Raw genomic sequence first — 24052 nt, 5'->3', positions numbered from 1 at the left:
TCTCTCTCTCTCTCTCTCTCTCTCTCCTGTTTTTTCATTTAGCCCTGACGAAGCTCTGCAAAGTGGGGCGAAACGTTAGCTAACAATAAATAGTTTCTTTTTATTATTTTGATACAATTATTTATACTTCTTACAACCTACTTCATACGGTCAATTAATTATATCCTTTTAATATTTAATACTAAGATATCAAAATGATTAGAACGTTTGTATTCTTAACAGATTAAAAAAAAAAATTGAGTATGGTTTAAGAACTTAATGCATTTACAAGGTTGCAAGAGATCCAAGCAATATTAAAAAAAATTGTAATGCAAGTTACATAACGTCGCCTTCACAGAAATAGCACTGGGCATAGGGAGATAAAAAAAACCATCATAAGATAACGCACACGTAAAGAATATATGAATTGCATCAATTTAATATTTAATGAATTTATATTAAGAGCTACTGAATAAAAATAGATTCAAAAGCCAGGGAGAAAAAAATGCATTTATTTTACTTCACTTTTTGATTACTTTAATGAAAACTACGTATAATTATTAATTAAAATTGATCAGTCTGCCAAGTATAGGCCGGGGAATTGCAAAAGTGTGGCTGTTTCAAAACGTTAAAGAAAAAAAAAAATTTTCCATTCAAAGCTCTATATCTTTAACTACCTACAACACTTAGAAAACCTGAGACGACAATGATGTCGATTTAAAAGATTAAAGAAGCGTAAATTTACTAAAATATGAGCCCTAATAGAGCTATTTACGTACAATAGTTCCCGAGATATAGCTTTTTTAAAAAGCAACATATCATAAAAAATGTACTGAAAAATCAGTAGTTCGTGAATTTATATTGAGAGAGAGAGAGAGAGAGAGATTTTAATCATCTATGCTACCCAAATACATCAGGTTGCTACATCACACAGCATATTAATCAATCCGTAATCGGACATATATAAATTACATGTATTTACATGGTATAATAAAATAGAAAGAAAACGTTTTTTTTTTCCCTACAGTTTCCTTTTACAATCAGTTTCAGTCTATACACCGTCACTTTTTAATTAATGCTTAGATTTATGAATGAACTTTTTACCAATTTATATACAACTTGGGGACATACGTAAGGTGGTAAATGAAAGTTGAACCGTATCAGAATTTCTAAGTTATCGTCTGACCTATCAGCTTATTGACATCAGGGACTATGCAACATATACGTAAAACAAATGCAAAGCAAAGTATGAAAGGGTTTATGACTGCAATTGAAGGGACAAGTGGTCGAAGGGGTTATGTTACAAATAGTAAATTTTAAGAAACAAGGTTCAATTTTTTTTTTTTTGAGGTTGTTACGTTTTAAAGTGTGCATAGCCCCTTCTACATCTAGGTATCACAGTTATGAATTGGATTTTGAGGTTAGAGTACCTCGCACTAGCTAGATAGGTAGGTACTTACCCTCTTCATCCACTTACCCCTTCAAATATGACATCTGTGATGATTGTATTAATGAACTTCGCCCATTAAAAATATATAGATTACAATATATACTACTTTTGAATTAAATTCGGAAAATAGTTTTAAATTGAAAACTATTGTCGATTTAACAAACTACTAACACAGCTTATCACTTTATCTAAAATCTCTCTTCGATTTGTCTAAGTGAATATTTGTAGTTGAAAAGATAAGATATGGTGGCCTAATTCACTGTTTACGAATCAAGTAAATAGTTGTTATTACAATTGAGGGCTGAAAAGTGTTTTGTTCGAAATTGAAATGTAAGAAAAGGAAATAAATCTAAATTTCGAAATATTTCAGAATACCTAAAAATATGCACAATTTAGGAATTTATCACCTTTTGAATTTCGATCCAAACTTTTAAGTTTTCAGTTAACGGTAAATAAAGTTATTTTTATGTTTTTTTAAATATATGTTCTATCTAGTCAATCATGCGATTAATAAAAAATGTTGGTTTGATGATATTTCAAGTCGAAGATACATAACATGAAACATTCTTTTGTAAAAAAAAAAAATCAATTTTCGAAAATATACTTTCATCTTCAAATGCCTTACCACATGCACTATTGGGGTGTTCATAATGTTTAGTTTAACATGTTAAATGGAAGAAATTGTGTTAAATGGAGAAGTATTTTCTTCTTTTTAGTTTGTTAAAACGATATAACATGTAACATAGTTGAGAGTCTGTTAATAGGTCTACTAAATTGAGAATGAAACTAAATCTCCCAGCTAGGAACCTGTCTAACCTAAATAATATCCAAACTATTCCATATATTACATCGATTATAGTAGTACATATACATGCGTATAATGCACAATGCTCAAATGTACATTTTTACTCCATAAGTTACTTTCATTTTTACTTCCATCCCTCCGAGATGCTTGAGGCCATTCAAAAGATACAAGAAGATATTGATAGCATTAACGCATGGGTGTTTAACAATGATTTGATGCTGAATGCTGAAAAAACCATGGCCATTCTTATTGGTTCCAAGCGCCTCCTTCATTCCCTCCCTTACTGTCCCCTACTCTTCCTTAACAACCAACCGATTCACTTCTATCCTACAATAAATAATCTTGGAGTCACCTTCGACCAACACCTTTCCTGGAATAATCACATTTCCCAAATCACTCGCAAATCTATAGCTATATTCAAACAATTCCTAAGATTCCGTAATTCCATTCCTCAGAACACCCGTCAGCTCCTAGTATCCTCTCTCGTCTTTCCCCACTTCGACTACGGTTCCTTGGTCTATGGAGGGCTATCTGCAGGACTGGAGAGACTCTAGTGGCTCTATCCAACCTCCCGAAGGCAATACCTCCTTGGTGTTTTCTATTTTAAGTTCTTAAAATCAAAAAACCTACCTATATCCTTGATCTCCTCACTCTTCGTTCATCCATCCATTCATTAAACACCAGATTCCAACCGACTGATTTATATATTCCCTCCTATAGAACCACCTTCTTCAGTTCATTTGGTTTCTGGAGTTCATTTGGTATGAAACGGAAGGAGTAAGGATTGCACTTATTCCTGATATGTTATTCTGCATGTTTCTAAATTATTGTAGCAATCATTAGTACATTGAAAACCATCGCATGAGATTAATGTTCAGTGCAGTCACAGCATGCATCAAGGAATGTTAATTTAAGGAATTTATGGACATTATTCTAAAAGAATTGGTATCCCTTGGAAACAGAAAGGTGCCACGGAGTGGTGATCCGCGGCCCGTGCACAGAGTGGATGACCAAGTGGTACTTCAACCAGACCATCCAGGCCTGTCACACCTTCACCTACGGTGGCTGCAAGGGGGAGAACGTCTTCAACTCCGAAGCGGAGTGCCTCTATTACTGTATTGGTGGTGATCGTGGGTATCTTATTACTGGTTATAGTTTTACTTTATACTTAATTGTTGAAATTAATAAAACAATATTGCTTCATGCGGAGCATCATACTCCAATTCCAAGGCTTGGTAGAAATCAGTGGTGCAGTCGTAAATTTTCTATTGTGTGAGCGCTTACCATCTTCTGGGAATTGAATAACATCGGGGGATCCAGAATGCCCCACCCTATCAACAACAAGGTGGTTTCCGTATTGTTTATCGATTTTTAGCTACAAAGACAGTGTCTATTTATTTGACAGCCATTAAAAGTTGTTGAGAACTCTGAAAAAACACAGGTCTCCTATTAATATATAGAATTTTTTGAAAAAGCAGAGTTGGAACGCGTTTCTATCTTGATACACCACTGGTACAAATGCTTGGTTAACAAAAAGAAACGACAAACGTCGCTATCCACACGCTTTGAATTTTTTCGGATATGCTCTATTTTCATTATAAAAAGGAACAAAATAAAAACGAAGCATGAATATGAGAAATGTAGGATGTAGATGATAAAAAGTCATATTAATAGTACTATAAATTAATACTATATAACCTAGACATTCAACCTTATTTTTAGAATTTTTACTAGAAACTTTTTTATTTAATTATCTAGACATATGATGTCTTCATAAATATATAGTTGTGCTATGTTAAATCAAAATAAAATGCTAAAGTTAATTACCAAGATTCGAAAAAAATGTATTTATACCGAATCGCTAGAAAAGTAAAATATATAACCATAAACAAGAGTTAGTAATTGAATGCAAAGTTTGAAAAAATTAAAAAATGGAGAGCACTAATATTCATCTTTTGGTAGTTGTGAAACAATCCAAACCAAACACAAACGTGTGAATGCAGCACAATTCAGGCCAACTTGCACCAGCCAATCCAAATAACCCATCCACTCGCTTTTGCGTATAAATATAAAATTTTCCATTCTTTGGTAAACGTAAAGGCACCTTAAGACATCACTTACCTACTGACTACTATCGATTTTTTAAAGAATTACTGAAATATTGTTATGCATAGAACAATCCTTTCCACAAAGAACACATTTCTAGAAAAAATGAAAATTGTCAGTGTGCTCATAATATCAGAAGAAAATAGATGAATTAATTATTCCTCTATTTTTTTTTATTTTACTTTGAATAATGCCATAAAGAGATGCCCTCATTATTTTCTTCCTCATCCTTGACATGCTATTACTAACTCTATTGTTTATTTTGAAAGAAAATAAAGTTATTTTTAACTGTTTACAATCAAGTGTCAGACAGATATGGATTTATAAGTTATGTTAAAAAAAACTGGCTGAATCCTAAAGATTAGTCTGTTATCTGCATTAATCTTTTGTCCTTCAATAGCTATATCGCCAAGTAAATGGACGTTTAAAATATGAGAAAAATATAAGTGTGGGCATAAATGAATATAAATATATTATTTAATTGACAAATTGTCCTCGATGTTTTTATTATATCAAGAAGTAGTGTATCATCCTACCCTGAAATGTGATTTGATAACTTCTTAAAATAATTTTTTAAAATATTATAGCCATGAAATTGCTTGAATTAGTAACCTATCACTTATGATATGTCTAGGACTGATATAAATAATTATAATTATTAAACTGATTATTATAAAGTCATAAAATTGATACCTTTGTAGGGGATAGGTATAGATGGATTGCACTTGAGAACATAAGAAATTCCTAAAACGCTCTGAAACAACTCGTTACTAATGTACATAATAATGTCTGCTATTGTTCTAAATAAGACATCCTTGATTTGCAGATACTCTACCGCCCCACCTAGTTCAGCAGAACCGAACAACAAAACAGCCTGGGAATACTCCTGTTCCTGAAGAGATCAGGGGCCCAGAACTGACATTTAAAGAGACTGGCCAGCACAAAGTCTTCATGATGGCTAAAAACAATGCATTCATACAACTTGACGGAAACCAAACTGCTAATTTTCAACTAAGGTTAGTGAAATTAAATAAAGGAATTTTCTCTTACGACGTGTGCCAGAAAGGTAATGAGACTTATTTTTTATGTACCAAAGTTTTTATTTTTTTTAAACATCAATGATTTCTCCTTCAAAGTAGTTCCGTTGGGCGGCAACACTCTAATGGAGACGTTAGTACTGTTACTAGCAGCGCTGGAAGTCTTCAACCGGTTATGGTCTTCAGCATATCCTTTACAACCTTTTGGATGTTTTCTAAAGTCCCGAAATGACGTCCTTTGAGGATATATTTTAATTTAGGAACAAGGAAAAAGTCACAGGGACTGAGGTCAGATGAATAGGGGGGCTGGGGAACCACAGGAATGCCTTTTGAGGTCAAAATTTCTGTTATGGAAAGGGCTAGGTGCCATAAGGCGTTGTCATGATGGAGCATCCATTTGTCTGAAATGTCTGCTCTCACGCGAATGAGCCTTTCAAGGACGACTTTATAAAAAACTTAGTTAACAGTTTGTCCTGGAGGATCAAATTCTTTGTGGACAATTCTCCTTCTATCAAAAAACAAATCAGCATTGATATGGTTTTCGAGCTTTCTTTGGAGTGTTTGTTATGTGCCACTCCTTATTTTGTCTCTTGGTCTCAGGGATGTATTCAAAATCCATGATCCATCAGCTGTGATCACACGGCTAAAGAAATCGTGCTCATTAGCGATTCCGTCAAGAAGATCAATAAACTTGTTTTTTCCAATGCCCTTCTGCTGAATTGTGAGGTTTTTCAGCACTATTTTGGCACAGACCAAATTTGATGAACGGTAAATCTGTTCAAATTTATGAGTTTACTCAGCATTCTTAATGTTAGACGACGGTCTGATCTCACAAGAGTGTTCACACATTCGATGTTTTCGTCATTGAAGGGGCCTGCCTGAACGGATTTGTGCCAGCAAAAAACTTGATGGATAAATAATGTTTCCCATAGATCTGCTTTAACTTTTCAAACGTTGCACTTGCCGATTCTCCAAGCATAATAAAGAATTTAACGTTGCTCCGAATTCCGCTTTTCCATTTTGCGTGAAGCACGACCAAAACACATCTTTACTAATAGCAGTAACAAAAATCATCTAGTTAACGGAAGAAGTTGAAACTCGCACTGATACCCGTGCACTATCAGGGACAACAGCGCAGGGTTCCCAGACGCTTGCAGAGTTGCCAGTCTCATTACTTTTCCGCCACACCTCGTAAATCGATAACAAGTCCTATCTTTCTTCTTTTTTATAACCTTAGAGCAGCAAATTAACATTTATAAAAATTAATAACAACTATTGGATTCTAATATTTCTCTGTTTAGGCTTTGCCGAGAGATCTCATTTAAATTTAGAACAGGACTACCTCATGGTCTTCTCGTTTATCATAGCATCAAAGATCGCCCAGAAGGACTGAACCCTTATGCACTGTACGTTATTGTTGAAAAAGGACAGCTTAAGGTTGTTCATGTGTTTGGGAAGCACTCAACATCAATCATCGTTGGAGAAGGTAATAAGCGATAACTGAATAACCAAGACAAATCAGTATATTTTGGAATATTTTATCGTGGTGGCTGTGTATAATTAATTAGTTCTGACTCCAATTGAATGTGTGAAGAATAGAACAGTGCGTCTTCACTAAGTTAGGTAGTAGGTTAGGAGATGAATTGACAGGATGAGTTTTTACGAGAACTAGCCGTATGGAAACTTCACTCCGTAGGGAACTAGCCTATGGTCGTGAAGGAGATAGCAAGACCTGCAGGAACTAGATTTAGGTCCACGAAAGAATGAATAAGCTTAGGAAGGAGGAAAGATCTAGATAGATATTAAAATTCAATATATGTTTTCTAAAATACCATTAGAATCTACTGATCTATTATGTATATTGTTACTCACTGCATCCTGAGGTGGAGAATTTTTTGAAGAGGAAATTCACACTTTGGTTTATCACGTTGCTCTAATTTATCTCTCGGGGGCTATTATGAGCCATCAAGAGATGTTAAGTATAATGCGTTAGCTTTTAGTGAATCAGGAGATTCTATTGCAATCTTTATTGATTCAATTAATACATTTAAGAATATAACCAGTAATAGTATCATTAAATTATTTGCAATAAGTAGTACAGATACTAATATACAATATTTGTGTGATGACTCTAGTGGTGACAGCTAGATAGCGCCAGGTGATAGCGTCCAGTAAATAGTAATGGGGTCACTACAAGATAAAAACAGTTTAATAATTTCTAAATGAAAGTAAAGATCTTAACTATGTAGAAAGAACCAAATTAGTCAATTAATGATTTTGTTACATTGGTTTCAAAGACTAATTTCCGTTTTTATATATCAAAAAACAAATAACGAAAATAATTCTTTAACTTTACACAAGAGGGGAACCTTCCCTAACACAACTCTAAATCATTCTTATCTTTACTTGAAAGAAAGGTTTATTTATGAAAAAATATGTCTCAGGAACCAAGGGCGTACTCAGAATAAAAACAAGGGGGGAGTCATCATATAGTCAATCAGGTTGTGAAATTTTAGCACGAAAAAGGAGAATGAAGCCAAAATTTTAATAAGTGAGCTCTCAAAATAAAGCTTGTTGAATGTGCCATAAAGTAGTTTATAACGTTTATCTTTGTAGGAGTAGCAGTTTTTATGATATTTGACAAAGTATTGATATTTAATTGTTCAGACAAAATGTTTTATTTATGAAAAACTATATCTGAGGAACAATTGGAGGTACATATGTATGTCTGCAAGCACTCAAATCAAAGCTTGTTGGGTGAAATGTAAAGTAGTATAAAATTTGTCTTTGTAGTGGTGATAGTTATTGTTTTTGGCAAAATGAATTGATTTCCAATCGTACAGACGAACTTTCATATGCTGAATTCATATTCATAAGCTAATATCATAAAAACTACTACTCTTAAAAAGATAAGTACTATAATATATGCTAAATTACTTTGTAGTACATTTAAAAAGCTTTAATTTAAGTGCTGGCAGACATCTGTACGTCTAATGATCGCAGAGATATATTTTTTCATAAATAAAAAATTTAAAAAATCAAAATTTTGGAAAATATGAAAACTACTACTCCTACTAAGATATAAGCCATAAACTACCTGAGAGTATATTTAACTTGCTTTAATTTGAGTGCTCGCAGACATATGTATGTCCTTTGGTTCATGATGTATATTTTTCCCAAATTAAATTCACTAACTGCTGTTTTGTTATTTTATTATAAAATATTGCTATTTAAAAAACTGTATCTCGGGAACTACAGAACGTAAATAGCTCTATTAGGACTCATATTTTAGAAAATTTGCTCTACTTTAAATGATTCCCTGTTAGGATTTCTAGTGTTGGAAGTAGTTTTAAAGATATGCAGCTAGGAATGAAAAATTAATTTTTTTAAAGTTTTGAAACAGCCGCCATTTTTGCAGGTAGCATGATCTGACTGGCAGATTCTCATTTCATTGGTAATGCATGAAAATACAAAAAAAATGCTATCAAAGTTTTCATCAGATTACGTCTATTGTTTTGCACTAGTTCTCAGATTATTACCACCTAAACATTATTTAAGAGAAAAAGGAGTCTTAGAATTTGAAAAATTAGTAAAAATAATTTTACAAAAGACATTTTGACATTTTTAAAATCTTATGAGGGATAGTTATTGTTACCCTTGATGAATTTCTTAGGAAACCAAAACATTTCCACTGTTTCTCATGCTCTTTATTAAGTTTTAAAAATAGACTTAGTTTCTGTGAAGTACTTTCATCAGTGAATTCACCTAAGTCTATCTCATATACCTTCCCCTTAGATTCTATCACTTTTAATTTGCTCTTGTCTCATTTTGTAATTTTCATAATATTGTATTTTGAAATGTTAGTTTTTTTTCCCCTCTAATTCAATTTCTGTCATTCACTTCTTTTTACAATATCATATTTATATAGTGAATTAGTTGGTACTTTTAGTGTTTGAAAATATTTAATTACTTAATTTTTCCTTGTATTCTTCAAATATAATATGTTTTAGGACTGAACCGTGATCATTGGCATCGAGTGAAGGTAACAATTGATGTGAAAGGACAAAGACTAAAAGCTGTGGTCAATGATCGATCAAACGAAACAAAAATTGAAGGCCTCCACAAGCAGAGGAACTACGGAGTTAATACTGATCTCATCTCAGTTGTTCTCATAGGAGGTTGGTACAGGTAACAGTCGTGATGGTAAAGATATAAAAGGGATTATTGGAAATTGATTATTTAACAAAAAAATCTATTTATTGTTCATTTATAATTTCTGTTCTGTTGGAACTCAAATCAAACTGACTTTTTTTATCTACAAGTAATGATTATTAGCTTCCAATATTATTTTAAATTAAGGGATTACTAAAAATTAATTAAGTCTCATATAAAAATATATTTATCTATCTCATCATACACTATCCTCCCGAATTTGCTTCTGGACATTCCAAGAACAAGTATAAGTTTGATTTGACTTACATGGGTTCTTTACTATCTATTGTATTCTACTCAGATTGGATATAGATAAACAGACGATGTATGGTTTATAAATATATTATATGTTTAAGACAGATCACATTAGATATTTCTCTAGTAGAAGATCAAGGGAGAAAGTTAAAATAAAAAATAAAATAGTTGTATGAGTTATAGTTAATAAATCCTAGTGATGTACATATATATATTTTTTATATGTTTTTATACCCCTCAGAATTTCTTCTAGCATTTTTATAAACATTTACTCTATATTTACATTTCGTGTTTGGTTTTGATAAGACAGAAGTTTATTATGCTTTAATCTGCTAAGCATTGGTTGGTTAGTTATTTAGTGTTATTTTAGAGATTCCGGTTTTGTTTAGGGATATTTCATTTTATCCTAGCATTTCTAGTATCTATTTATAGTAAAAATAGTATATATTTTTATTGGTTTATTACTTATTACTTGTATCTTGTTTTTTATTTATTTATTTATTCAGCCTTGCTCTGCCCTTTGGGCAATATAGGCAGGCATCTGCAGTTTGATTAAGAAAAGGCTGCAAATGGAACAATTTAAAATTCTGATAAATGTTGTTTTTTGCTGTTGTTTCAACAGTTTGTTTTTATCCACTTGTTATGCCCCTCTGCCTAGTGGCCTTCCAGGAACCATTCCTCTTTACTCTAGTTTGAAGTAGGCTGGACCCACTGAACTTTTCTACCTCAAAATTTTTGTAATACTTGTAGTTTATGTTCAGCTAAGTTTGTGTTCAATGATGAGCTGAGGGAAATCATTCTCCGTGAGAACATAGAATCCAGTTTCCCTCAGCAGTTGTGCCCCAAAGGCAGTGCAAACAACAATTATGTGCTCAGCAGTTTCCCGCACACCAGAATGAGAGCATTTGGAGTCGATATCTATCCCATGGCCAAGAAGCTTAACTTGATAGCCCTTATGCCCCATCAGGAATTGGGAAATCCAGTAGTCGGGAGGTCCACTTTGCTTTTAACCATTACCGAACGGGGTGGGAAAGTACTTCCGCAAGCTAGATCTATTCAGGATCATCACCCACTGCCATGTATAAAACGTTTCAGTTCAATGTTTAGAGCAGCTGTTTTATAGTTTCAACCCTAAACATGTATATATCTAAATTCTATAATTAAATACAAAATTTCATAGTGTTTTCCAATTTTGGCACTTTTTAAATATTGCTCAATTTAACTATCTTAAGTCTTCTCTTCCCTTTTTCAGTAAATGTTTAAAAAGTGATATAGCACCGTCGCTTCCTGGGGGTTTTAGTGGGGTGAGGGCCAGGAAGGATTGCCTTTTTATATTTTTTGTGCTACGATCTCTGCTATTTTGAGATTCTGACATGTTGTACATTGACTAAAAAACCTATAAGTGTCTGTTTCAAAGGTTAAAAAAGTAAGGTTACCACGGAGGGTGGGAGTGGTGGGTTTCACACCGCTTTCCAATTTTAGGCACTTTTTAACTATTGCTCGATTTAACTATCTTAAGTCTCCTCTTCCCATTTTAAGCAAATATTTCAAAAGTGATATAGGGCTGTCACTAAAAAAGGGTTTTAGTGGGGTGAGTCCGGCCTGTGTCATGGGACATTCATTATTTATGTTAAAATACTGAATGAATTAATTTTTTATAATTGCAAAACAATTTTTTTTTTCTTCTTAATCTATTTATCCAATCAATTTTCTCAATATCTTCTGATATTTTTATAACTCCCTACATACTTTCATAGGCTTGAGTCCAGAAGAAAAATTGCATGGCGTGAAGTACATAATTGAATCTTTTGTTGGTTGCATTAAAGATGTCGTCCTGAGTGCTGGTAAATCAGTTTCTGATTTGAGGCCTATAAAACCTCTTATTGCCACTAAACACGATAATGTTCAGGAAGGATGTATTGACAAGTAAGTTATCATTTTATTTATTTTGCTGCTCATAACTGTAATTGTTATTGTATCACTGTTTTTTACAGATGTCGAACAAGAGAAAACTTGTGTTTCGTCGGTAGTAAATGTATCAATCACTATAACCACCTGTCATGTGACTGTTTTGGAACGCAATATGAAGGAGAACTCTGTGACATCTATAGTAATTAGATTTATTTAATTTATATTTTATTATTCGTTGGTGACAAAGTGGCATATCTGAAAATTTCTGGGAGAATTTTTTTTAATTACGATTACAAATTTAAGGTAGCAGCTAATTTATAATTTTTATATAATAATAACAATATTCCTTATTTATTCTGGGACTGATCCCTTTAGAATAATATAATAAGCATCAAAAATAGACTTTGATGCCTTGGAGTAAAATATAAAATATATATATATACAATGGAATTGTAAAACATCATAAAAATAACAAATTGAAAAAAAAAAATTATTATCCCGTAAAAATAAAGGAAATAATATTTATATAGCTGAAATGTTTAAATAAATGTTATTGACTGAATTGTTTTTTCTTGGAAGTTTATATTAATTTATAAAATGCTGAGGTGAAGAAAACTTCCAATTAAAATATAAACTATTCTATATTTTGTACTTGTACAACATTTCGGGATTTATCCCTTACTCATATATTATTGTATCCTTAAATTTGTCAATTTTATCAATTTCTATTGTGAAATTTTGTCATTTATATACATATAGTTTAAATCAAACAAAATTTCACTATAGGCATTGATAAAATTGACAAATTTGAGGATACAATAGTACATGAGTTGGGAGTAAATCCTGAAACGTTGTGCAAGTACAAAATATAGAATAGTAATAGGTTCTAATTGGAAGTTTTCTTCACCTCAGCGTTTTTAAAAAATATTATAGACATTTAATAATGTTTGATATAATGAAAAATAATAAATTAATTAAATAGATAAAAAGGAAACCAATAAAATAAAATCATCTATCATAACAGAAATTATAAGGAAAGTAACTTCCAGTAAACTATTTTTAAAAAATGGGCTAAAAATGATATCTAAGGTGCTACTAATGTTTGTATGTAAATTTACAATTTTTGAATCATCAAATGTAAGAGAAACAAAATAAAAAAAAAAATTAAATAAAATATAACAAAAAATAAATCTCATCAGAAAACTTTCATTAATCACCTCAGAGTTGGGCAAAAATTAGCTTTAGTTGATACTAATAGTTAAAATTGCCATGGATACGATATTTATTTATATTGAGGTGTAGATAGTTGACCGTAGATTAATGCTTGAAGAAGTTTGTCGGGGGGTGCGGTCAGCAAAGAACAACATAAATAAACAAAACCGGGCATAAAATAAATAAATATGGTTTTGTTTATTTATGTTGTTCTTTGCTGACCGCACCCCCCAACAAACTTCTTCAAGGATATTTATTTATCAATGGTCAATTCATGAATAAGGGTCGTTTCCATGGCAATTTAGCTATTTAGTTTCAACTATAGCTAGAAACTATAGCTTTTTTGCTCATCTCTGTATCACCCTACTTATGTTCCCAACATTTGTGTAGATTGATCGGCTTATGTTGAAGTTATCGCTATTTTTATAATTAAAAAAAAATTAATGACTACGAGGTAAGGTGAAAAAAAATTATTTTTCTGTTGTTTTAAAAAGCTGGGAATAAAAATTATAAATTTTGTTCATGCCAAGGATACAACAGTTTAACAAAAGATAAGGGAGCCGTAAAGGAAAAATTGGGTAGACTCTTTTCTCATTCAAAATGAAATTTATATTTTTCCTTTATTTATTCATAAAATTCCTCAATATTTTGAAAATAATAATAAAAAATGAAGTAATGTTGATTATATATAAATATAACCCATTTACAAATTCTAAATCAATTTTAAAAATATCCCCTAATATTTATGTTAAATTTCATCCATAATAAATAATCGTCTTTCTATTTATTTAGAAACTTCATTTGAAACATTTAACTGTCCATCCATAATAAAAGATATATGTCAATCAAAGAGGAAGGTATATCTCATATGCCTATATGATATAAAATATTTGTCAATCATTTTTAATTTTTAATTAACATCACTTGTTCAGTTTGGTCTTTTTGGTATTAAGAAGAGAATAGAAACCATATTAAAATGCAACAAAACCCAAATTAGCAAAATTTTCAGATACATCACTTTGTATTTGTACAGATGATATTTATTTAATCAAAATCGTCTGAACATTTACTTAATCAAATAAAGTTATTTGATAGATTTAATTCAACTTTTTTTTGTTAGCTGCAACCATATTGACTTTAAGAGGATCATCTTATGTCTCCTACCGGGTTTATGACTGGAAAGACAGAGTTCATTCAAGCAGTAACAGGATGGGACTTCACTTTAAGGTATTCAAATATGATCTTACTCACTGTCTTTTAATGTGGCCAAATTTTCAAATAGTAAACCTTATTTCTTTATTTTTATAATTAATCATTATTACTCAGATATTTATTTCATTTTCTGAACTATTAATCTCATAGCTATTAACTACAGACTAACAGACCCTAGCCCTGAGTCGCAGTCAATGAGGAGAATATGGTTGGGATGTGGTCAGCAATGAACACAAATAAATAAAAACTTATTTATTAGTACAAATGTAACGGCCAAATTTTCAATTTGTGTTTTTCATTGACCGCACCCCCAACCATCTTCTCCTGATTTAAATAATAATAAAATATAATATAAATATCAGTTAAATTTTTAGTGGGTAGTTTGTAGTTGGGGGAATTAAGCGATTACCTCATGACTGCTGTGGCACCAGTTTATTATCCAGCCTGGGAGTCGACTTTCATTTCTGTAGCAGTCCCACAAAATGAAAACTTCACCCCACACACACACCATGGTTAGAATAGGTTGGTTGCCTCTCGGTAACCCTCCTTCCCCTTTCTGTATATCAGAAATGATCAAGGAGGGAGTCATAAAAAAAAGTTAAAATTTTAGTGCTAAAAAATTTATAAATATGTTTAAGGAGGTGTAGATAGTTGACCATAGATTACTGATTGGAGAAGATGGTCGGGGGGTGCGGTCAGCAAATAAACAAAAAAATATATTTATTTATCCCCTCCCCTGACCATCTCCCATCAATTTATAAATATGTTTGACTGTTTGTCTTAAAAGATTAAGTAAATTGGTTTAAAATATCTGTTTTTATCTTTGTATTAATGATAATCAACTCTGAGGACTTAACTAACCATGTAAGGGCCACCTCAGATAATTATTATCTGGATCTGGTAATATAGAAATAATAAAAAAGTAAAAATAAAATTTAGAACTTAACACTTATTAGGTAATTTTCACTGTGTTTTAATAGAACACTAATTTTGATGAGTAATCTCTTCACTATTAAACTTATCGAAGGTTTAAAAAAAATTAAATTAAATTTTTTTAATGGAAAATAATTTATTTACCATGTGTAATTACTAAAAGGAAGATGGTCTGGATGCATTAAAAATAACTCAAATAGTAAAAAAACTATTTATTATGATCCAACGTTTGCAGGGCTTACAAATTGAAGAAAAGCTAAAGAAGCCAATTAATGAATAACCATAATTTGGCTTCTTTAGTTTTTCTTCATTTTGTAAATCCTGCAATGTGGGGTGAAACGTTGGTTCATTATTAATAGTTATTTTACTATTTGAGTTATTTTTACGGCATCCAGACCATCTTCCTTTTATAAATTTTTTTAAGCACACAATTATAAAGAATTAATTTTTTTGTCTTTATATTAGATTCTGGTAAGCTGTTACCTATCTTATAAAACTTAGAATAATTTTTAAATTGGTTTGTACTAAAATAGATGTGTTTACTGATTTATGATCAACATAAATGGACTTTTAAAAAATATAATAATGGAGTAGTTCTTTTTATGATATAACAGTTGTGTTTATAACACAATAAGTAGAATAACTTGATGTACTGATCATTAAAATCTTTATAGTCCAAAATTTAGGATCTCCTACCTAAGAATAGGGGAATGTATTTATTTTTATGATGGGATATATTTTTTTCATGAAAATTGAAAAAAAAAAAAAAAGTTACCCCTTAATTATATATGTTTTAGACACACTTCGATGATTCTGTACTTTTATATGCTAGTGGAGAATCACCAAACCACCATCATATTGCAGTCTCGATTAAGAATTCTACTGTATTTGTTGACATGGACCTGGGAGGTGGATCTGTTGTCACACGGATGGGTTCGGAGATTACGGATAACTTTTGGCACAACCTGACTCTTGTTCATCATAACTCTTCCATTACCATCTACTTGGACAAATTCAACACCACGTTAAAACTGCCTGGCAGCCAGCACCATCTTTATATAGATCCAGAAATATATATTGGTGGAGGTTCAGAGCTTCACAAGAAGAAAGGTTTGGATTTGTAGTTAAATAAAAATTAAAAAGATTAATTAAATTTTATAGAAGTATTAGCTGAACGGTGAATGCTTTACTATTGGTAGATTTGAGCACATACATTGATTATAATGAATATAATTAGAATTTTGATATCAATTATTTTATTTAGTTAAAATTAAATATTCGAATACACTTTATTATTTTTATCCTTATTTTTACTCTTTTTGAGGAGAAAGTGGTCAGGGTTGCGGTTAGCAAAGATACAAAAATAAGCTACTATGAAGATGATAATGAAGATATTTCATAAGCAACATGTTTTTTTAAAACTGAGGGTTTTTATGAAAAAACATGTTTTCAATGTCTGTTCTTACAAATTTTAAAATAAAAATATGGGTTAAAATTTTAATAAAAATATTTCAATGAATTTTTTTTTTTTAAGGAATTTAAATACCATTGAAAGCACTGATACAGCCAATTGAAAAACATAGATTTAGATTATTTTAGTTTTGTATTGTAGATAATTTCAAAATAGCTGTATAGAATATTTATATCCATAATTTAAAATGAAAAATCTTAATCATAGTTTAATATTTGTTGCAGGTCTTCATTCTAAAAATAATTATGTGGGTTCACTTAAGTATGTGTTTTATAACGATGTTTCCATCTTGTATGAGCTTAACCATACTAGCCATAAGGTTCACTACATCGGGGTGTTAGAACCTCTTTTTGCCGAGGAGGATGTTATGGTCATTCCGATGACGTTCCCGTTTCCATCTTCTCATTTTTGGTGGCACAATCCTTTTCCAGATTCTCTGTCTCTTGTATTCGACTTCAAAAGTAGTCGAAACATGGCTGTTTTAGCTTCTTCTGAAGTCCATTCACCTAACGATGAAGGTTTTTGGGAGGTATGAAGTTTCAGTTTTTATTTAAATGTTATTTCTATATAATACGGGTTTACAAAAAGAAATTTTTGAAAATTTGACTTTATAATTTTGTTTGTTTTTTATATTTATTGTGTGCCAAAACCAAAAATGAACTCAATTTCCTTCTATTCAGATCTGACCAAAAATTAGTTTATTAACAAAGCTATGACTAAATTGTTATTATAGATACAATTTGAAGTTATAAATGGTTCACTAATAAATAAGCATTGTATCCATTCAGTTTTAGTTTCATTTATATCTAATTTTCAGCCTGCTCTGCTTTCATCATACAGATTTTTCACAAATATCATATAGTTTGGCACAAATCAAACACTACAATAGGTCCATTCGAATTTGAGATATATGACAATGTATGTGTAGCAACACTGCTAGTATCTGCTGGTCACTGGTTTAGCTACTGCAAGAACCGTTACGAGTCAACCTGGTGTGACCTAACTCTCGAGAAGTGATCAACTACAGTCTTCAGCCAAATTATTGTTGCATATTAGTCTATAACTTACTTTACTTTTACAGGTTTTTTCCCTCAATGGGTTGCCTGGCTAAGTCAGAGCGTCCCTCCACTTCTCTCTATCCCACTAGTCTTCCTCCTCAAGTCCCCTGCCGGCCATGTCCTCCTCCATGGAATCCTTCCACTGGGTTGGGGGTCTTCCTCTCCTCCGTCTTCCTGGCTGTCCCATTGCAGAAGTCTCTTCGGCCACCTACATTTTGGCATCTACTGACTACCATTGCAGTCTGCTCCTTTCAATCCTCTCCGGAACTCTCCTTTGGTCACCCCTAGCCTGCTCCTAATATCCTCATTCCTGAGTCTATCAAGGCGGATAAGCCTGTCTGTAATAATTGTGTAAACATTTTAACTTAACTTCTGCATAATCATTTATTATATTGTTGTATTCATTAATATATCATTAGAATGAATAAAGGCCATGATATAATCATCTGATCCACTAAAAGCTAACATCTTATGAATAGCTTCTCTAAATGACATTTTAAAGCCCATAAGTGCCACTTGGACAACCTTAGCAACTGACTTCAATCCACCACACGGATTCAGTTCCCTAGGAGGGAGTGGGTAATAATACACATTTGTGGATCAGAATATTCTATCAATTTGAACTGTGTTATTAATCCACTCTGCCTTCTTTCCTTTCACCAGGATCTACAGCGAAGAACTGGCTACTCTCTCGACTGTAAATGAATATCTTACAGATAGTAGGATCCATTCCTCAAGTGAATACCCTTAGGACTTGCCATCCCCTACACGACCCTTGAATTTCCATCCTGCGGGGATTTATGCCAATGTACCTGTCTAATCATCTCCTATCCCGCATACCTTACCTATTGAGCATGCATTGTACTAAAATATATTTGAGTGACTTAGATCTACCTTCAAATTTAGCAAATGTATACTTTATTATCATCAGAAATAGAGAAAAGTTGTCTTTCCAATGTTATCAAAACATTTGAATTAGGTTAAAGTATACACTATTAATAAAGATTTCTAGTTGAATTCTACTTTCTCTCTGATGATAAAAATAAAGTAAGAATTTCCTAGATTTGAAGGCAATAAAAAGTCACTCTAATATATTTAAATTATCATAAATATATTGTCAAATTCAAATGAACCTATTAGTGTCAGTTTGTGGTATTTGATGTTATGATTTTAACATCCTTTTTTATACCATAAAAATTTTACAGTTGAATGTCCTATGAGAAAAATTTCATGATTTTTGTCCTACAAAACTGGCATTTTATATCATAGTTTTATGAAAAATCTGTACACGATAGAAGAAAGCAAAGCTATTTTTCATCTTTAGTTAACAAAAAAAATATTAAGATTAGCCTAAAAATCGAATATTTAATTGTAGACCTTTGTCATCAGCGGATGATTTAGTTACCAGAACCATATTTCTTTTTCAGCTAAGACTGGTAAATGATGAATTAAGATTTGAATTAGTATTTGAGAGCAAAAAGAATTTTACTCATTTAATAACAGTGAAATATGATACAACTACCTCTTGGCATACTGTAAGTACAAACAAATTTTGATTTATTAATTTTCAAGAGTAAAAATTTATAGTTTATAAAAGATAACTCATAATTACATATTTACCATTTGTCTACCATTAATTTTAAGTTTTACTTTGCTTTATTCTGCTGTCACAATACTGAATTTTTGTATTTTATTTTTAAGTACCTTAATAATGATTGTTCTAATAAAATTCTTCATAAATTTGATTCTATGCCTATTTAAAAAAAGTTTGTATTTTCTCACATTTACATAACAAGTACTAATGTAACTTGTCATTTTTGGCTGCTATTTTCAGGTTCATAACTTCATTAATCGAGGACTTGTTCGACTTATATATTTTAATAATATAAGAAGTAAAATAACTAACATAAAGTATAATTAGTCCTTTGTAAGCTTACCAAAATGTATTCCTTTTTTTTTTTATAGTACAATTAATAGTTATCATAGCAACACCTTTGTAAGGTAATTTGGGGTAAGTATGCACTAGATTTTGGAAAGTTTAAATGACTGCTAAATCTTTATTTTTGAAACTAGATTTCTCACCTTATTTTAAAAATGTCCCCAAGACAATTATGTTTTGGGTATTATATTCAGGTCCCATGTTTAAAACATGTCCATTTTTATGAAATCGATAATTCAGTCTAGTAGTACCTTGTACACCCTATCCCCTGTCATAAGGGTTATGTGTGTACAAGGTTTCTGGAAGGCTCATTATTCAAGTAGCAGCAGTTTTGGTGCAAGTATAAAATAGTTTGTTATTTTATTGTTAACTGATGAGATCTTTTAATTTAAACCTAAAGTTAAATTTGTTTGAGATTAACTTTTTTAAATTTTTATCAACAGTCATGAAAGTAGGATGTAGAACACAATTGAGTAAATGTATTTTAAAAAAATAAAAAATTTTATATCAATGGCTTATATTCTTTTGTCCTGGAAAAATATGATAGTAGGAGCAATTACATATTTAATGCATTACTGTCTGGGATTGAATGAACTGTACTTTTATAGGTGACTTTAAATATACACTGGTTCATGAAATGGAATGAGCAAGAAGTTGAATTAAGTTAGTATTATGGAAAAAAAAGGGGAATTATATAACTTGTATCTTACCTTAAACTGGTATTTCTCGTACCATATACTGCATTCATGGAAAATAATGATAGCAAAGGAAGGATAAAGAAAGGAAAAGATGGATAATTCTAATGCAGCTATGTGTTACCTGGTCGGAGGTTTTAGAAAGACAGACTGTGGCCTACCTCTGACAAGGAAAGGCAGAACTTAATATACAAAAAGAAAGTAGAGAAGGGAGGGACGAGGAATTTAATTTTAAATCCCTTACACCCCCTGATTAGAGATCTGCACTCTCCTCTACTATCATATTTTGGCATGGTAACTGTGCTAATAATTCTACTTAGTACAAAAATAAAAAAAGGGTCTAGAGGTGGATTAACATCGATACAGCCGTACAGCAGAAGTTTATAGACCCAGATTTATCAACAAATAAGAAATGATATCGTTATACTTCACCTTAGTGAACTATTGTGGCTCATTTGTAAAATATTAGTGTTTATTTATATTGTAATATTCCAGGTTTATCTAAATAGATAAAAATAAATTTAATAGTTTTTATTATTCTCAGATCTCAAATATAGCTATGATGAATACAAGGTTTAAATGAATATATTAAATATTAAACAGATATGATAATTTTATTTTAAATTATATGACATTATCGACTCTTATCTTAGGGTGGGTTTTCCAGACAATCAGAACACAGAGACACTTGACTAAATTTAATTGTTACTTTTACGAATATAATTAAATCCTAGGTAGAGACTAGGTAGCTAACAAATTATATATTCTTTGGTGACTGATGGTTCTCAATGTCTTCTTTCTAAAGATGCTACTACTGACAGTAAACAAAGGGTCACTCTTCCTCTCTTCCAGGATACATCCAATCCACCAGTGATCCGAATAAAGAGTCTTTCTTCCTTCAATTATACAAACTTGGATGACTGGTGATTCTTGATGTTTTCTTTGTAAATATCTACCACTGACAATAGACAAATGGTGGTCAGCACCATCAACTTTCAGAAGACATCATGTCCTTCGCACCTAAACAACAAGTGCCTGGTTTTCTTTGTTCATTGTTCGATATTAGATACAAATATCAATTGTCCCACAATCACTTCTATTTTCTCTTTAATTTAGTGTAAATACAATAATGATGGAAAATAACAAAACTGATAAAATTTTAATCGATCTTCTCAAAATAACAGAAATTCACCAGACTTCGGAAAGATGCATGCCACCATCTTGAATATTTTTCATGATGCATTTTTCCTCCATTTTTGATTGAAATTTGTTAGCTTGTCTTTTGCTTCAACAAAAAAATGAACAATATTGAATGTTGATAAATAAAATAAAATATAACTAAAACCATCTATATATAATTTAATTTCTTGTTTGAGATTTGTTTGTTTATCGATTATAATAAAAAATATCCATATAGTTTCAACATGTTTATTTTCTTTTAACTCATATGTTCCAGTCATTCTCTAGGATATTTTATTTATAATATCATAGTTAACAATGTCATTAATGTATATACATAATATATAATACATTGCTATATACATGTATTGTTGATAAAGTGATTGATAATGTTGTAATAGAAAGTGTAAGAAGAGAAATAGTGGATAAAAATTGGTAATTGACTGAGATATATTTTGACAAAGGCAGAATAGCCTGAAACATTTTAATGACATTGTTGCTGTGAGAATGGCTGAAAAATAGGTGTTATAAGAAAATAAACATGTTGAAACTAAATGGATATTTTCTATTATAATTGATTAGTGCTTATAATGCATGCTATGTAAAGGACAGCCCTTACAAGTTCACGGTTTAGATTTGACGAGATTGTAGTGAACTTAAACCAAAAATACCATATGTTACCTTACATCATTTTGTTACACATCTAAGACTGATTTTTTTATTTTATCACTTTATACTTTATTATAATTGACAAGAAATTATTCTACGATATACTAATGCATATTGGTTGCCAGGTAGAGCTTGTATATTACCGTGGGGAAGTGAGCCTCACAGTTGACTACACACACAAACAGGCACAGCTAGTTGCGATTTCTATCTTCTTCAAAGGGAGAATCATTATTGGAAGTACAGCGAGGGAAGGCAAATCTAGTATAGGTAATGCTACTGTTAAAATATTTATATTTATAATATAATCAACTCCCGATCATCCATGATTCATAATTAATACGACATGAATAGAAAAATGTTTTTTGGTACATCGTTGATTGACTGTGTATAATTAATTAAAGAGAGATGGTCTGGATGCATTAAAAATAACTCAAACAGTAAATAAACTATTTATCATGAGCCAGTGCTTTGCCCTACGTTGCAAGGCTTCATCAGAGCTTACAGAATGAAGCCCTGCAATCTAGGGCAAAGCGTTGGTTCATAATCTTTCATTTACTCTTTGAGTTATTTTGATTGCACCTGGACCATCTCCCATTAAAAAATATTTTTTTTAGTACACTCAGTAAATGAAGAAACAAACAAAATCATATTTTGAGGTAATTTTTCAGTGAAAACTTTAATAAATGTACCATTTGAAATTTTAAGACAAAATATTTATTTACATAAAAATAAAATCAGATGTTAAAGATAAATACAAGATTAAAATAATATAGTTTCCAATTTTATTGAGGGTGTCATAGGTTATTATTGGGAACAATCCTTGGTTTATCTGCGGATACTAACTAAATTAAATAAACGCACTGCTTAGCAACCTTTATAATTATTCATAGTAGATTCCCTTTAGCACTCTCTTTTGTATCAGGGATGAAAACTAACACTTCACTTGTCCTGGCAATACTATTTCCCCTTTCACAAATATGAAACTCTCACAGTCTCCCTTATTTGTTTCTCCAACGCTGGGACTTTACCTTCTGTGTCATGAAATTTCAGTTATATAGAGAAAGTTGTTTTAACAATTCAAACAAATGTTGAAGATTTTCAATTCTACAAGATACTCAAAATTTAAAATGGCATTTCAAGCAACAGCGTAGATCTTTTTAAACAAATGGACAAATTTATTTTGTTTGTATTGGTATCAGACATTTGTTGGCAATGGTATAAAGATACTCTATGAAGGGTTCAACTTCACACATTAGCTAATTGGGTAGGTTCCATAATTGCTGCTAACAATACAATGAATTTTTTGAAAGAGAGTTCAATGTTTCTTCAGTATAGCTTTCCAGGTTGAGGCAGCATTACAATTCTCGTGAGGAGGGACTACACAGCCACGAATATCAAATTTGCAAGTTCTAAGTTTGTAAAAGAAAAGTTAGAAGTAAAGGTTTTTTATTTATTTAAAGTAAAAAGATTTCATGTGTTTTTAATTTTAAATAATTGAATATTATACATCCATGTAAATGATATCTGTCTTGAAAATATATGATAGTGATTGCTATTTATATGTTGCAGGTTTGGTAGGATGTTTAAGAAACATTGAAATCAATGGTAAACTTGTTGACCCGCGGTCTATAATCAAAACAAAGCAAACCCATGGACAGATATCGTTGGATAACTGTGAACTTGTTGATCCATGTAAAAGGCCGAATGCATGTGAACACAATGGAAAATGTTCTGTAAAAGATGATAAATTAACATGCAATTGCAATGGCACTGGCTATATTGGAAAGAACTGCCATTTTGGTGAGTTTTAATTACTTCCTTTTAATGAGCAGTATGGATATAAAAAATATTGTGTTTGAAATATTAGTGTTATTGTAGTGCTTAGGGATTTCTTTTTTAAAATTTATTTATGTAAGAATAAATAACATG

General features: G+C 31.2%; 1 protein-coding gene across 6 annotated transcripts in view; it reads left to right on the top strand.

Moving 5' to 3' along the window:
* axo (axotactin) overlaps positions 1-24052 on the top strand; it is a 98322-nt gene that overhangs the window by 49217 nt on the left and 25053 nt on the right. For 5 of the 6 annotated variants that reach the window (XR_001343963.3, XM_014429316.3, XM_067051703.1 and 2 more), the window contains exons 3-14: positions 3197-3364; positions 5167-5356; positions 6679-6863; positions 9388-9555; positions 11602-11770; positions 11839-11954; positions 14088-14194; positions 15910-16222; positions 16808-17112; positions 19069-19176; positions 22249-22390; positions 23693-23923. Coding sequence is in view for 5 of the 6 variants with exons in the window: in XM_014429316.3 (XP_014284802.1) it covers positions 3197-3364; positions 5167-5356; positions 6679-6863; positions 9388-9555; positions 11602-11770; positions 11839-11954; positions 14088-14194; positions 15910-16222; positions 16808-17112; positions 19069-19176; positions 22249-22390; positions 23693-23923 (2202 nt within the window). In the remaining variant the exon portion in view is untranslated. The remainder of the gene's footprint in view (positions 1-3196; positions 3365-5166; positions 5357-6678; positions 6864-9387; positions 9556-11601; positions 11771-11838; positions 11955-14087; positions 14195-15909; positions 16223-16807; positions 17113-19068; positions 19177-22248; positions 22391-23692; positions 23924-24052) is intronic. The other variant, XM_024362482.2, reaches the window with a different exon arrangement.

The sequence above is a fragment of the Halyomorpha halys genome, unplaced genomic scaffold (assembly GCF_000696795.3).
Source record: "Halyomorpha halys isolate HHAL.00 unplaced genomic scaffold, Hhal_1.1 Scaffold785.1, whole genome shotgun sequence".
In the NCBI taxonomy this organism is placed as follows: domain Eukaryota; kingdom Metazoa; phylum Arthropoda; class Insecta; order Hemiptera; family Pentatomidae; genus Halyomorpha; species Halyomorpha halys.
This window is presented reverse-complemented; position numbering and strand designations above follow the sequence as displayed.